Here is a 15,936-nt window from a genome sequence, read left to right as displayed (position 1 = left end):
GATCTTTTTTGTACAGTTCTTCTGTGTATTCTTGCCACCTCTTCTTAATATCTTCTGCTTCTGTTAGGTCCATACCATTTCTGTCTTTTATCGAGCCCATCTTTGCATGAAATGTTCCCTTGGTATCTCTAATTTTCTTGAAGAGATCTCTAGTCTTTCCCATTCTCTTCTTTTCCTCTATTTCTTTGCATTGATCACTGAAGAAGGCTTTCTTATCTCTTCTTGCTATTCTTTGGAACTCTGCATTCAGATGCTTATATCTTTCCTTTTTTCCTTTGCTTTTCACCTCTCTTCTTTTCACAGCTATTTGTAAGGCCTCCCCAGACAGCCATTTTGCTTTTTTGCATTTCTTTTCCATGGGGATGGTCTTGATCCCTGTCTCCTGTACAATGTCACGAACCTCATTCCATAGTTCATCAGGCACTCTATCTATCAGATCTAGGCCCTTAAATCTATTTCTCACTTCCACTGTATAATCATAAGGGATTTTGGGGTTTGATTTAGGTCATATGTGAATGGTCTAGTGGTTTTCCCTACTTTCTTCAATTTGAGTCTGAATTTGGTAATAAGGAGTTCATGATCTGAGCCACAGTCAGCTCCTGGTCTTGTTTTTGCTGACTGTTTAGAGCTTCTCCATCTTTGGCTGCAAAGAATATAATCAATCTGATTTCGATGTTGACCATCTGGTGATGTCCATGTGTAGAATCTTCTCTTGTGGTGTTGGAAGAGGGTGTTTGCTATGACCAGTGCATTTTCTTGGCAAAACTCTATTAGTATTTGTCCTGCTTCATTCCGCATTCCAAGGGCAAATTTACCTGTTACTCCAGGTGTTTCTTGACTTCCTACTTTTGCATTCCAGTCCCCTATAATGAAAAGGACCTCTTTTTGGGTGTTAGTTCTAAAAGGTCTTCTAGGTCTTCATAAAACCGTTCAACTTCAGTTTCTTCAGCGTTACAGGTTGGGGCATAGACTTGGATAACTGTGATATTGAATGGTTTGCCTTGGAGACGAACAGAGATCATTCTGTCGTTTTTGAGACTGCATCCAAGTACTGCCTTTCAGACTCTTGTTGACCACGATGGCTACTCCATTTCTTCTGAGGGATTCCCGCCCGCAGTAGTAGATATAATGGTCATCTGAGTTAAATTCACCCATTCCAGTCCATTTTAGTTCACTGATTCCTAGAATGTTGCCTCCATATGTTGGAATTTTTAATAGTTTTTCTCCTGTAATTGAGATCTAATCTTAATGCATTATGGTCAGAAAAGATGCTTGGAATGATTTCAATTTTTTGAATTTATCAAGGTTAGATTTATGGCCCAGGATGTGATCTATCCTGGAGAAGGTTCCGTGAGCACTTGAGAAAAAAGGTGAAATTCATTGTTTTGGGGTGAAATGTCCTATAGATATCAATTAGGTCTAACTGGTCTATTGTATCATTTAAAGTTTGCATTTCTTTGTTAATTTTCTGTTTAGTTTTTCTGTCCATAGATGTTAGTGGGGTATTAAAGTCTCCCACTATTATTGTGTTATTGTTAATTTCCTCTTTCATACTTGTTAGCATTTGCCTTACATATTGTGGTGCTCCTATGTTGGGTGCATATATATTTATAATTGTTATATCTTCTTCTTGGTTTGATCCTTTGATCATGATGTAGTGTCCTTCTTTGTCTCTTTTCACAGCCTTTATTTCAAAGTCTATTTTATCTGATATGAGTATTGCTACTCCTTCTTTCTTTTAGTCTCTATTTGCGTGGAATGTCTTTTTCCAGCCCTTCACTTTCAGTCTGTATGTGTCTCTTGATTTGAGGTAAGTCTCTTGTAGGCAGCATATATAGGGGTCTTGTTTTTGTATCCATTCAGCCAGTCTTTGCCTTTTGGTCGGGGCATTCAACCCATTTACGTTTAAGGTAATTATTGACAAGTATGATCCAGTTGCCATTTACTTTATTGTTTTGGGTTTGGGTTTATACACTCTTTTTGTGTTTCCTGTATAGAGAAGATCCTTTAGCATTTGTTGGAGAGCTGGTTTGGTGGTGCTGAATTCTCTCAGCTTTTGCTTGTCTGTAAAGCTTTTGATTTCTCCTTCATATTTGAATGAGATCCTTGCTGGATACAGTAATCTGGGCTGTAGGTTATTTTCTTTCAGCACTTTAAGTATGGCTTGCCATTCCCTCCTGGCCTGAAGCGTTTCTATTGAAAGATCAGCTGTTATCCTTATGGGAATCCCCTTGTGTGTTATTTGTTGTTTTTCCCTTGCTGCTTTTTAATATTTGTTCTTTGTGTTTGATCTTTGTTAATTTTATTAATATGTGTCTTGGGGTGTTTCGCCTTGGGTTTATCCTGTTTGGAATTCTCTGGGCTTCTTGGACTTGGGTGATTATTTCCTTCCCCATTTTAGGGAAGTTTTCAACTATTATCTCCTCAAGTATTTTCTCATGGTCTTTCTTTTTGTCTTTTTTGTCTTTCTTTTTTCCTCTCTGATTCATTTATTTCTATCATTCTATCTTCTATTTCACTAATTCTATCTTCTGCCTCCAATATTCTACTATTTGTTGCCTCCAGAGTGTTTTGGATCTCATTATTGCATTATTTATTATATATTGACTCTTTTTTTATTTCTTCTAGGTCCTTGTTAAACCTTTCTTGCATCTTCTCAGTCCTTGTCTCCAGGCTATTTATCTGTGATTCCATTTTTATTTCAAGATTTTGGATCATTTTCACTATCATTATTTGGAATTCTTTATCAGGTAGATTCCCTATCTCTTCCTCTTTTGTTTGGTTTGGTGGGCATTTATCCTGTTCCTTTACCTTTTGGGTATTCCTCTGTCTCTTCACTTTGTTTATATTGCTGCGTTTGGGGTGGCCTTTCTGTATTCTTGCAGTTTGTGGAGTTCTCTTTATTGTGGAGTTCTCTTTATCGTGGAGTTTCCTCACTTTGGGTGGGATTGTATCAGTGGCTTGTCAAGGTTTCTTGGTTAGGGAAGCTTGTGTCGGTGTTCTGGTGGGTGGAGCTGGATTTCTTCTCTCTGGAGTGCAATGAAGTGTCCAGTAATGAGTTATGAGATGTCATTGGTTTTGGAGTAACTTTGGGCAGCCTGTATATTGAAGCTCAGGGCTGTGTTTCTGCATTGCTTGAGAATTTGCATGGTGTGTCTTGCTCTGGAACTTGTTGGCCCTTGGGTGGTGCTTGGTTTCAGTGTAGGTATGGAGGCATTTGATGAGCTCCTATCAATTAATGTTCTCTGGAGTCAGGAGTTCTCTGATGTTCTCAGGATTTGGACTTAAGCCTCCTGCTTCTGGTTTTCAGTCTTATTTTTACAGTAGTCTCAAGACTTCTCCATCTATACAGCACCGTTGATAAAATATCTAAGTTAAAGATGAAAAGTTTCTCCACAGTGAGGGACACCCAGAGAGGTTCACAGAGTTACATGGAGAAGAGAAGTGGGAGGAAGGAGTTAGAGGTGACCCGAATGAGGTGAGGTGGAATCAAAAGAGGAAAGAGCAAGCTAGCTAGTAATCACTTCCTTATGTGTGCTCCACAGTCTGGACCGCTCAGAGATGTTCACGGAGTTATACAGAGAAGAGAAGAGAAGAGAGAGGAAGGAGACAGAGGTGGTCAGGAGGATAAAAGGGGAGAATGAAAAGGAGAGAGACAGATCCATCCAGTAATCAGTTCCCTAAGTGTTCTTCACCATCTGGAATACACAGAGATTCACAGAGTTGGGTATAGAAGAGAAGGGGGAGGAAGGAGACAGAGGCGACCTGATGGAGAAAAAGGAGAGTCCAAAGGAGAGGAGAGCAGTCAAGCTAGTAATCTTGCTCCCAAGTAAAAATGGGTACTGAAGATTGGGTTTTTAAGGGTACAAAATTGATAACAAATACCAAAAAGCAAAGATTAAAAATCTAGAGTACAGGTTGGATTTTCGAAAATACAATATTAAAGAAAAGAAGAACAAGAAAAAAAAAACAAAGTCACAAAAATTATTTAAAAAATATATATGAAGTTTGCTTTAAAAATAGGGTCTTTTTTTGAAAAGTAATAGTAGGTTATAAAAATGAAAATTAAAGGAGTAATAGAGGACTTAAAAATAAAAAAAAAGTTAAAAAAAGAAAAAAAAGAATGATCATAAAAATAGTAAAGATATATCTAGGACTTTCTCTGGTGGTGTTGTGGGCAGTGTGGGGTCAGTTCATTTTTGGATAGTTCCTTGGTCTGGCTTATATTTCTCAAGATCTATAGGCCCTTTCCTATGTCGTTGGTACTTAAGACAGGGTTTTAATCTATTACACCTGTCACTTCCAAGGTGGTTCCCTCTGTTTTAGCTTCTTCTGTTTGCTGGTCTCTTCAGTGTCTGATTTCCGCCCTGACACAAGGGTGGCGGTGGTGGACACTTTTTTAAGGCTCACTTGTTCAGTCGTGCTGTGGGGAGGGAGGGACACTGCAAACAAATAACACTGGCGTGTGCTTGCAGTGTCTCAGCCACACTGGGCCTGCCCTCACTCACGGTGCTCACAGCTCAGGCTCTAGGTTGCTCTGCTGGGAACCGTCCGAGGCTGGCCCTGGGCTGCATGCACCTCCCAGGTCTAAGCCGCTCAGGTTCAGGCACTCAGGTAGTCCTCAGAGGTGCAGACTTGGTTGGGCCTGCGTTTTGTGCCCTTCCCAGGTCTGAATAGCTCAGGTGTTTGGCGAGCACGGTCGCTGCGACTTATCGCCTCTCCCGTCCCTGCTGCTCAGTTTTCTGGGTATACAACTGGTGCACCTTCTCAGGCGGATGATGATTGTTCAGAACCCCAAGAAGTCTTAGTTAGCAAAGAAGCCTGCTTGCAGTTGGTAGATAATGTCTCTCTGGGGCTACGATTGCCCACTTCTGGCCCTTCTGGCCCTTCCGGCTCTGGCTGCCTGTCACTGGAGGGGGATGGTCTGCAGCTGGCTAATTCTGTTCCGTCCTTTGTTCTGTGCGAGGTCCTGGCAGTGTCTTATGTTAGACCTTTTCGTGTGGTTGCTATCCCACAGTCTGGTTTGCTAGCCCAAGTTAGTTTGCTCTGATTACCCTCAGGGCATTCGGGCCCAATACTTACTCTAAGCAATGCAGCCCGCGCCTCCCTGCTCAGCCCCTACTTGCTAGTGGCGGATGCAGGTGTCTGCGCTGCTTCTCCACTGGGGGAGTTGCTGTTGGGCTCGTAATCTGTGGGTTTTAATTATTTATTTATTTTCCTCCCTGTTATGTTGCCCTCTGTACTTTCAAGGCTCGCCACAGACTCAGCAGTGAGAGTGTTTCCTGGTGTTTGGAAGCTTCTCACTTTTTAAGACTCCCTTCCTGAGACAGAGCTGCGTACCTAACTTTTTTGTCTCTCTTTTTGTCTTTTTTATTTTTTCCTACCTCTTTTCGAAGACAATGGGCTACTTTTCTGGGTGCCTGATGTCCTCTGCCAGCATTCAGAAGTTGTTTTGTGGAATTTACTCAGGGTTTAAATGTTCTTTTGATGAATTTGTGGGGGAGAAAGTGGTCTCCCCGTCCTATTCCTCCGCCATCTTAGGACCGCCTCCTCAATGCTTACTCCTGGAAGGAAACTTATGACCAACCTGACAGCATATTAAAAAGTAGAGACATTACTTTGCCAACAAAGGTCCGTCTAGTCAAGGCTATGTTTTTTCCAGTAGTTATGTATGGATGTGAGAGTTGGATTATAAAGAAAGCTGAGCACTAAAGAACTGATGCTTTTGAACTGTGGTATTGGAGAAGAAGCTTGAGAGTCCCTTGAACTGCAAAGAGATCCAACCAGTCCATCCTAAAGGAGATGAATCATTTGAAAAACCCTGATGCTGGGAAAGATTGAGGGCAGGAGAAGAAGGGGATGACAGAGGATGAGATGGTTGGATGGCATCACTGACTCAATGGACATGTGTTTGGGTGAACTCTGGGAGTTGTTGATGATCAGGGAGGCCTGGTGTGCTGCGGTTCATGGGGTCACAGGAGTCGGACACGACTGAGTGACTGAACTGAACTAAACTGAAGTATCTTTGTGTTACTGTCGATTTCTCCTTTAATAGTTGTTAGTATTTGCCTTATGTATTGAGATGCTCCTATGTTGGGTGCATATATATTTTGAATTTTTATATTTTCTTGGATTGATCCTTTGATCATTATGTAGTGTCCTTCTTTGTGTCTTGATCTTTTTTTTTTCACTTTAATTTATTCTTTGTAAAGTGACATCATACAGACAAACCACAGAAGCTTTAGACATAGTGTTGACCAGTTTTAACAGCTAGTAACTGTTTTACAGCGAATAACATTTACACGGACTCCTCATCTCGTTATACAAAGGCATTATGAACACACACAGTTCTAATTTCTTATAAACCTATTTGTCAAGCAGCAAGATGACAATATACCATAGCGTAGCACAGAACGTTTCCTTCAAGAAACCAGAGCAGCACTATTTGGTGAATGGTTATGCATAGAATTTAAAGGGTAATAAACACTGGTCATAAAGCAAGGGATACACGTACATTAATAAGTGAAAAATGTTAATTTTTATTAATATAAGATAAAATGTTTCTCTTTACGCTTTAAGTTAAAAACTATGGAATACTTTAAAAGCAGACAATACAAGGTGCTTTCATTTTAGACTCCATATCAAAATACTACTCCATTAATTGCTTAAGAACCCATAACCTTTGAGTACTGCTCATTGGCTTTTTAAAGTCAACCTGAAATATAAAAGCACTTCAAGTTTACCAGTCAAAAGCTAATGTTACACTGGTTACATGTTACATTAAAACATAGCTTTTAAGAAAAACTGAATTTAAAAATACTGCAGCATGGAACTCTAAAAAGTAAAAATGCACTACTTTCAAATCTTTCAACACATTTTGGTTTAAAATGCCCTATTTTGTGAAACCATTACCTACTATATTCCCAACTTTCAGTTAAAATGACAGGTTGAAGTTGTTTTTAAATCTGATAACATCTAAAGAAATGGATCAGCATGTACATTGGCTATCCACCACAAAACGTTGTTCCCACCACGAAAACATCACTACAGAGAGCCCCTGGGTGAATGTAAATCTTAAAAACTTTAACAGCATCACACAAATATTTAGTGTCTTTTGGCCTTGAAATCAGAGCAATGCTACCAATAAATCTGATATACGCAATTTTCACAGAAGTTTCAGAAGCAAAAGAAGAAAAACGATTTGTAAGTGGTTGGTTGGATAGAAATGAAAGCACCCACTAGAGTCTTCTCATTTTAGAATTCATCCTCCAATGAGGGCGTCCGAGGTCACCATCACTGTCTGAGAGCATTCAGACAAGACTAATACTTGTTTTTTTTGTTTTTTTTTTCATGCTCAGAACCCTCCAAGCTTCAACATCAACCACAGGCCACTAAGAAACTGAAAATGCACTTATGATGAGCTCTGCAAGTTCAGCTACAAAAGCACTAAAACAGGAAAAACAAAAACCCTGTATCACACAAGTAACTCTGTGTTAACTATTTCTCTTGCCTCTCTCCGTGGCCTTAGAAATATGTGCTATGGTGAGTCTATTAGGAAAAGAGGTGCATAGGGGGAAAAAATGTTTCAAACAAAGAAATCAGTTTGTAGAATTTTCATATGGCAGCAGCTACTTCTTTTTACTTTCCTAAGAGTTAAAACATGGCAGAGTGTGAGCTATTAATATGCTCTGGGCATATTTCCCAAGAAAGCTAAGCAGAATATTTCTTAAAATTCTATTTTTAAAGACATTCATAAAAGCATAAATATTAATAAATAATACCAACATGTATATCTTTTCATGGGTTAATTTGTGGATGACCCTTGAATATTTTAGCGGTTATGTTGGCCATCACTCTTAATACTGACACAATAGGAAGCCTTCCAGCTACTAAAAAAGTTGGTCAGCAACTATTATCTAACCTAAGACATTCACTACAAAGCAGAATCCATAGCTCCAAATATCAGCCTGCAAAAAATCCAATTCAAATATCCTCCCAGCACCAAGAAGCATGAGGTTTTCCCCTACCTGATGAGCACTTTAATGTGATATTTAGCTAGTACAAAAGCATTAAAAAATGAATGCTTGAACAATATAGTCACATAGAGAAAAAAGTGTATCCAGTAAGGAAACAAAGACGGTGCCCCGCTCTGAGCTGCTGGGGACCGCTCCCCTTAGCAAATATTGAAAAGTAAAGTTAAACTCTGTAAATTCCCTTTTAGTACATGCAAAGGGCCACAATGACAGCACAGGTGTTCATCAATTCGGGGCAGAGCAGATGAACTGTTAATAAAACTATCAGCGTGGAGTATGAGGTATCAAACAAAGTTACACAGTCATGAAACAGAGGCGATATTCTGTAATGACTAGTTCTTGAGAAACAAACGTTTAAAATAGAAAGAACTTAAGATTAATAAAGTAAGTTGGCTTTGCAATTCACTTTCTTTTTTTTTAATTTTATTTTTTTTTAATTTTTTTTTAAATTTTAAAATCTTTAATTCTTACATGCGTTCCCAAACATGACCCCCCCTCCCACCTCCCTCCCCACAACATCTCTCTGGGTCATCCCCATGCACCAGCAAAGCAGGCAACACTAAATGGGAAAGTTCTTTAATGCATAGCTCTCTTCCCCAGGAAACACTGAGTCCAAAGTTCAGTGAAGACAAACAAGGGAACATGGCAGGAATCACTTTACAGTAAAGCAGGCATTTTCACCCGCTCTCTCAATACCTAGCGCCTCAGAGGCCTTGTCACTGAACTGCTGTCTGTGAAGAAGTATTTTCTCCTCAGCACATGCCTTGAGCAGGAAGTCCTCCCATGTGCAAGGAGTAATGAAGCCCACCCTTCCTGAAGGAAGAGGACAGAGCCCAGATTCCCACATTTCTATTCTAGAATCGTGAACAGGGTGCTCCAAAATATGTCTCAGAGGATAACTATTTTAACGATATGGTAAGAGTCAGAATTAAGTTCCCCAATAAATAGTTGCTATCCTAGGAATAAAAATAAATTTACAGACTATTTTTTTTCCCCCTAACCTAAGATACCATCACCGGTAAGATGCACCATAAATATCACTAAGAAAAGACACAGGCGATTCAACTATGACACGATGCTTTTGTATTCTGCAGAATGCCTAGTTTTCTGATTTACTCAAACAGAGCTTTCAAACAGGTATTTATCAGATCAACCTTGTGCTCACGTCCAGGAAGTGCATGATGAAATAAGTTGGTTAAGTGATGACTATAACGTCGTAGTCTGAGTCTAACTCTTCAGAATCATTCAGATGGGCGTCTGCGTTCCTCCAGACCACACCCCCCTGGGCATGGTCAAGCCCCCTGGTGATAGAGCACCGCTTTAAATGGCGCTCGGGCACTGCCAGCTGGTTAACGTCAGCGGAAAGCTTTGGATGCAATGAGGTCTGACGCCTCAAGGACAGTCCTGCTCGACGCATGAATCGATCACACCAGCCTCTGGTGGCTTTGAACTTCGCTTCATCTATTCCGAGGGCTTTGGCAATTTCTCCGGCCTTCAGCTGCATTGCTTGGCGTGTGACGGGCAGTCCTTTTGCACGTGTCTCACTGACAAAATGTAGCACACCCTCGTCTACCTGCGGGTATCTTCCTTTCTTAGGTCCCGTAAAGCACTTTGTGGTGGCTTTACAAGAAAATATGGAGTTTCGGTCGCTCCTCCAGCGACGGATGTTTGCCTCGCTGATGTGGAACGCACGCCCTGCTGCTCTGTTGCCGTGCTTTTCTGCATACACGATGACTTTTCGTTTCAAGGCTGAATCATAGTGTAATCTTTTTGAAGACATTTTAAAAAGCCAGTTAAACCTGACACATTTGATACCAACAATCAGTAATGGTGCTATGACAAGCCTGAGGTCCACACGTGCCCAGACGAGGGTAATTACATCACGACTGTTGCCTGGTTGACTGTAACCGCGAGATATATCCCAATTTCAGACAAGGCATGATGTGGGGGTGGGAGGGGGGAGGGGAAACATGACGCAGAACTAACATTAATAAAATATGGATTTTCAAGCCTGTAATATTTATCAGATTAACACCAGTGCAAGAAAAGAAGCCCAAGGGTTAAAGAAAAAGTATATATGTTTAAGCATACAAGCAAAAATTATCTTAACGATGAAATCTGCAATGGTTCGATTTGGTTGAACTTCCCTTTATTTGCATATGGCTTACATGTAAATCATTTTTTGAATTGGACTTAGAATCCAAGAATGAATGTTCTTCACTCCTTTAGCAAACTGCAAAGCCCCGTCATTACAGAGAGACTCCCAGAACCCTTGGTCATTCGCCATCACAGGACCGGCTGGCTCAGTGGCCTTCATCGGCAGGGGCCCTCCTCTGGCGAGCAGACCTGATCCTGTGCGGAGACGGTGAAGCATCTTCTTCGGTCTCAGATCCTGAAGGCTCACGGTCTCCCTCCTGGGATCCGGTGTCTCCCACCAGTTCCCGAAGAAACTTGAATTTTGACAAAAAAAGATGCCAAACAAAATACCAACCGCACACCATCAGCAGCAGCATGATCAGCAGCGTGGCCACGAACACCAGCAGGGTCAGCCCCACATTGTGCCACATCTTGGGGGCGGCGGGGCGGTGGCGGGCGCGGGCGGGCAGGCGGGAGGGCGGCGCGGCCGGAGCTTCAGCGGCCGGGGCGGCATGAGCGGCGGACGCCCCCCGCCCCCACCCGCCGGCAGCGCCCCCGGGAGGAGGGACGGGACGGGGCGGGGCGGCGCGGGGGCGGCCCCGCGGCCGGTGGCCGGCCTGCGCGGTCCCTCTCAGGGCAGCCGACCGATGTCGGGCGGGAGGCGGAGAGTGGGGGCGCCGCTACTCGCTCATCGCTCCAGGGACCCGGGGACGCGGCTCCGGGAGACCCCGGAGGCGGCCGGATGTGCTTCCATGGCGGACGCCGCAAGCCCCTGAGGCGGACCGAGGGGTGAGCACAGGAGCGTGCGGCGGCCGCCTGACCCTCGCGGTCGCCCACCCGAGGGTCCTTCGGCCCCCCTCGCGGACGGCAGGTAACGTCTCCCCGCGGCGTCCGCAGCGATTCTCTGCCTCCTTGATCTTTAGTTTAAAGTCTACTCTGTCTCATATGAATATTGTTAATCCCACTTTCTTTTGATTTCCACTTGCATGGAATATCTTTTTCCAGCCCCTCACTTTCAGTCTGTATGCTTCCCTCAGTCTCAGGTGGGTTTATTGTAGAGAGGATATATAGGGGTCTTGTTTTTGTATCTGTTCAGCCAGTTTGTATGTTTTAGTTGGAGCACTTAGTTCATTTACATTTAAGGGAATTACTGATGTGTATGATCCTGTTACCATTTACTTTATTGTTTTGCGTTTGTTTTTGTAGGCCTCTTTTTTGTGTTTCCTAACAAGAGAAGTTCCTTTAGCATTTGTGGAAGAGCTAGTTTTGTGGCAGAGAATTCTCCTAGCTTTTGCTTGTCTGTAAAGCTTTTGATTTTTCCTTTGAGTCTGAATGAGATACTTTTTGGATAGAGTAATCTGGGTTGTAGGCATTTCCCACTCATCTCTTAAGTATGTTCTGCCATTCCCTTCTGGCCTGAAGAGTTTGTATTGAAAGATCAGCTGTTAGCCTTATAGGGATCCCCTTGTGTGTTATTTGTTGTTTTTCCCTTGCTGGTTTTTGTGTTTTTGTAAGTTTGATGTCTTGCCATGTTTCTCGTTGGGTTTATCCTATGCAGGACTCTCTGGGCTTTGTGGACGTTGGTGGCTATTTCCCTTCCCATTTTAGACTTTTCAACTTTAATCTCCTGAAATATTTCCTCGTGGCCTTTCCTTTTGTCTTCTTCTGACAAGAAGAAGATTTGAATGTTGTTATATTTAATGTTGTCCTGTAGGTCTCGGAGACTGTCCTCATTCCTTTTTATTCTTTTTTCTTTATTATATTCTAGTTCAGTCATTTCAACCATTCCATCTTCCAGCTCACTTATCCGTTCCTCTGCCTCAGATACTGTGTTGATTTGCTCCAGGGTGTTTTTTTTTTCCCTTTATTTTTAGTAGAAGGATACTTGCTTAACAATATTGTGTTTCTGCCATGCATCCACATGATAATCAGCCATAGGTGTACATATGACCCTCCCTCTTGAACCTCCTTCCCACCTCTCATCCTATTCTACCCCTCTTGGTTGTCACAGATCCCATTTTGAGTTCCCTGAATTATAAAGCAATTTCCCACTGGCCATCTATTTTACATATGGCAGTGTATATATTTCCATGCTCTTCTCACCATTTTCTTCCTCCTCCCACCTTTTTTCCATAATTCTGTTCTCTATGTGTGTGTTTCCATTGTTGCCCTGCAGATAGGTTCATCAGTGCCATTTTCTAGATTCACTATATATGTGTTAATATATGATATTTGTTTTTCTCTTTCTAACTTGCTTCACTCTCTTTAATAGGCTGTATGTTCATCTCCCTCATTAGCACTGACTCAAATGCATTCTTTTTATGGCTGAATAATATTCCATTGTATATATGTACCACAGCTTCTTTATCCATTCATCTGTCGATGGACATCTACGTTGCTTCCATGTCTTAGCTATTGTAAATAGTGCTGCAATGAACATTAGGATGAATGTGTCTTTTTCAAATATGGTTTCTTCAGTGGTTTTTAATCTCAGTTATTCCATTCTTCATTGCTGATTGTTTATTCTTTAATTCTTCAAGGTCCTTGTTGAACATTTCTTGCATCTTCTCAATCTGTGTCTCTAGTCTATCCATGCCTCCATTTTATTTCCAAAAGTTAGGATCATCTCTACTGTCATTCTTCTGAATTCTTTTCCAGGTAAAGAAAAGAATTTTCTTGTTTCCTGTTTCCTGTTCAGTTGTTCAATCCTGTGGGTTTTAACCATGTTCCTTAATCTGCTGGATGTTTCTTTGTCATTTCATTTTGTTTAATTTCTTTGTTTGATATCTCTTTTTTGCAGCTTAAAAGGCTGTAGGTCTTAACTACGGAGTCTGCCTCCCCTGAGTGGGATTGGACCAATGCCTTGTGAAAGTTTCCTGGTTGGGGGATTTGTATTTGTGTTCTGGTGGGTGAAGCTAGATCTTGTCTTTCTGAAGGGCAGTGGCTGGGTCTGGTAGTGTGGTTTGGGGTGTCTTTGGGTTCAGTATAGCTTTGGGCAGCCTGTCTTCCAATGTACAAATTTGTGCCCCTATTTGGTTGAAGGATAAGCGAAGGGTGTTTGGCACTACAGCTTGCTGGCTTTTGGGTGTGGCTTAGTCTTAGTGTGGAGGTGGAAGCCTTAGGGAGGGCACTCACACATTAATGTTCTATGGGGCTGGGAGTTCTGTAGTGATCGAAAGTCCTGGAGTCATTAGCCATCAGCCATTTCCTTCTCCAGGGGATCTTCCCCACCAAGGGATTAAAGCCAGGTCCCTTGCATTGCAGGCAGATTCCTTTTCTGTCTGAGCCTCTAGGGAAGCCCCTAGAGAATGCCTCACACCAATTAAATATTCAATAAATACGTGTTGAAAATGAAGAGTATAGTCATGAATAGCAGAGATTTGATTATCATGACGATAATTATTGTTATTTCACAAGTCTTTGCTGTCAGATTATAGCAGGAATGTGTATGGTAGGATGTAGGAACACAGTACAGTTTCCAACTGTGTGTTCATCTGAAAGTTTCGACGGGCAGGTCTTCAGTTACCTTCTAAAGACAGTGCCAGGATATTTCATTGCTTTATATTCTCTCTCTCTCTTTTTAACCTTCCTTCGCTTTCCCATTTACTTGTTATTGTTGAGTAGTTGATAAGTCATGTCAGTCTCTTTGTGATCCTGTGGACTGTGGCCCACCAGGCTCCTCAATCCATGGGATTTCCCAGCACCACCCCCCCAAAAAAAAGCCAGGTTTGAGGAAAGAGCACATGGGCAGAGACCTCTGAGGACAGAGGGATTGGAAAGCCCACCAGGATGGGATGAGTGTCAGAAAGCTTTGGGTTTATGCGAGGTCTGGTCAGGAACCACAGCTCCCAGGCCTGGCCATGGACACTGCCCAGCACCCCTTCTTCCTGCCATCTGTCTGCCATGCCCCACATTTGCCAGGACTGCTGGGGTCTAGACTGTGGTACTTGCTGGGTTCTAGACACAGCTGTCTGTGGGTGTGTGGGAGGGTTGGAGTGCTCCTAATGACTCATTACAACTCTGGAAATTTTGACCAAAAGACTGGGGTTAATCTGGCTCCAAGGAGCTGAGGGACCTATGTAGGTCCCAGGGCCAGAGGCCAGACCAGAAGGCTGAAGAAGGAGCCCAGAGGATTTCTTGAGAAACCTGTGAAATTGGTTATTAGGAAGCAGCACTGAAAAGACTACAAACAAAAACCTCATATAAACTAAAGTGTGAAACAAATGTAAGATATTGTCGTCACTGGTGTTTCATAGAAAGCTGGATTAAACGTTCCATAATCATCACGTTTATCCCAAAACTTTCAGTTGTATTTCCAACACACAGCATCACAACTTCATGGAAGATATGTTCCATTTAAAATGAGGGGTGACACTTTGCTGGGAAGGAGACTTGAGCTGGAATGTCCAACACCAGGGCATGTGGGGGCTTAGTAATATTTGTTCCCAAGTCCCTGGAGGCCTGGATCCTGCTGGGGAGTCTGGTCCAAGCCAGAACAAAGCAGACAGTAAACATTTAAAAAAGGTTCAATGCTGGGCACCCTACCAGGCTCTCTTGAACCCACCCCAGTTGAGCTGTAGGACCCAAGCCTGGTTAGGCTCCAGGGATAGGGTAGCAGCCCCAGTCAGGGAGGCTGAGGGAATAAAGTGGGCACTGGTTTTCTTTCCTTCTCTTTAATATCATGCCTGTGCTATGTTGTAGTATAGTTTATTTGCAGTGCTGTGACTGTTGTTAGCATACAGCCAGCTGATTCAGATATGATGAATCTATGGGACATCTATAACCTTTGTTAGACTTTTGCCCTAGAAATCAACAGATAGCTGATTATCAGGCCCTTGTGGATTAGGCATGTGAGATTCAGGTTTTCTGTATACAGTGAAATGTTATTTCTGTGGATGCTCTCTTAGAGTTACACATTTCTAGTTTAGAGATACAGATTTCTGTGTTTATGTAGAATGAAGGAAGAAAGGGTCCCTGGAAGGTCACCATGGCCATCCTGCAGGTACAGCATCAGGTGGGCTTCAGGAACCTCGTCCTAGAGCCTAAGGTGTAGGCGCAGGCTGCTGCCCTTTAGAAGGAGGAGGTGCTGTTCAGCGAGGTGCTGGCCTCTAACCTGGAACCCTCGGCCCTAACCCTCATATCCCGCCAGCTGGAGGTTGGCCTTGGGGGCTGCAGTTGGGGATTCTGTTCCTCCTTACTGAGAGACGGACCCTCAGTCAGCCTCAGGAAGGGTTGGTCATGGTTTCCTGGCCAGAGAACCCAAGCCCATGTGGAGCCATGGTTTCCTGGCTCCAGTGTCTTGAAGGTCTCCCCAGCCCCTCCCTGGCCTTCCAGCCATCCTAGTCCGAGTCCACTGCCTGCTGCAGCTTGGCCTCTTAGCCAAGGCCATGGCCATGGCCCCGATCTGCCTAGACACTAAGATGAGCTGGAAGAGGCCAAGGCAGGAGTGGAAGGCCCACGGTGGTCTGTGTGGCGGGTGCTGGGAAGGCTTCCCTGGGAGGCACTCCTGGGCACAGGCTGAGTATCTGTTCCCTGGTGTGTCTGTGGTGGTGTGTGCCATTACCCTGGGCCAGGCTCTCCCGGTCACTGGGCGCTGCCAGAAAGGGACAGACTAGGCCTTGGGTCCCAGGAGCTGGAAGGCCAGACTGCACCTGTCAGAGACCTTGCCCGGAGCTGGGCCTTGTCCCCTTGCCCTCTGACATGGGAGATGTCATAGAAAGAGTGGGTGATGTGGACAGGGGTTTCTAGTGTGGCCAGGCCTGGCTTT

General features: G+C 43.2%; 2 protein-coding genes across 3 annotated transcripts in view; one reads left to right on the top strand and one right to left on the bottom strand.

The window, feature by feature from the left end:
- Positions 1-10,160: 10,160 nt before the first annotated feature.
- Positions 10,161-10,690, bottom strand: LOC121818175 (small integral membrane protein 13-like). Its single transcript, XM_042241672.1, has one exon. The coding sequence runs from the start codon at positions 10,598-10,600 to the stop codon at positions 10,337-10,339; it is 264 nt and encodes an 87-aa protein (XP_042097606.1). The 5' UTR covers positions 10,601-10,690; the 3' UTR covers positions 10,161-10,336.
- Positions 10,691-10,753: 63 nt separating this feature from the next.
- LOC101118086 (uncharacterized) overlaps positions 10,754-15,936 on the top strand; it is a 53,374-nt gene continuing 48,191 nt past the window's right edge. For both annotated transcript variants that reach the window (XM_060407854.1, XM_060407855.1), the window contains exon 1: positions 10,754-11,040. The gene's annotated coding sequence lies outside the window, so the exon portion shown is untranslated. The remainder of the gene's footprint in view (positions 11,041-15,936) is intronic.

The sequence above is a fragment of the Ovis aries genome, chromosome X (assembly GCF_016772045.2).
Source record: "Ovis aries strain OAR_USU_Benz2616 breed Rambouillet chromosome X, ARS-UI_Ramb_v3.0, whole genome shotgun sequence".
Classification (NCBI taxonomy): Eukaryota; Metazoa; Chordata; class Mammalia; order Artiodactyla; family Bovidae; genus Ovis; species Ovis aries.
Note: the sequence above shows the minus strand (reverse complement) of the source record. Positions and strands in the feature narration are given on the sequence as shown.

What these genes read in the sequence shown, in the direction of transcription:
- LOC121818175 (XM_042241672.1), bottom strand. Translation starts at nt 10,600, where the DNA reads ATGTGGCACAATGTGGGGCTGACCCTGCTGGTGTTCGTGGCCACGCTG.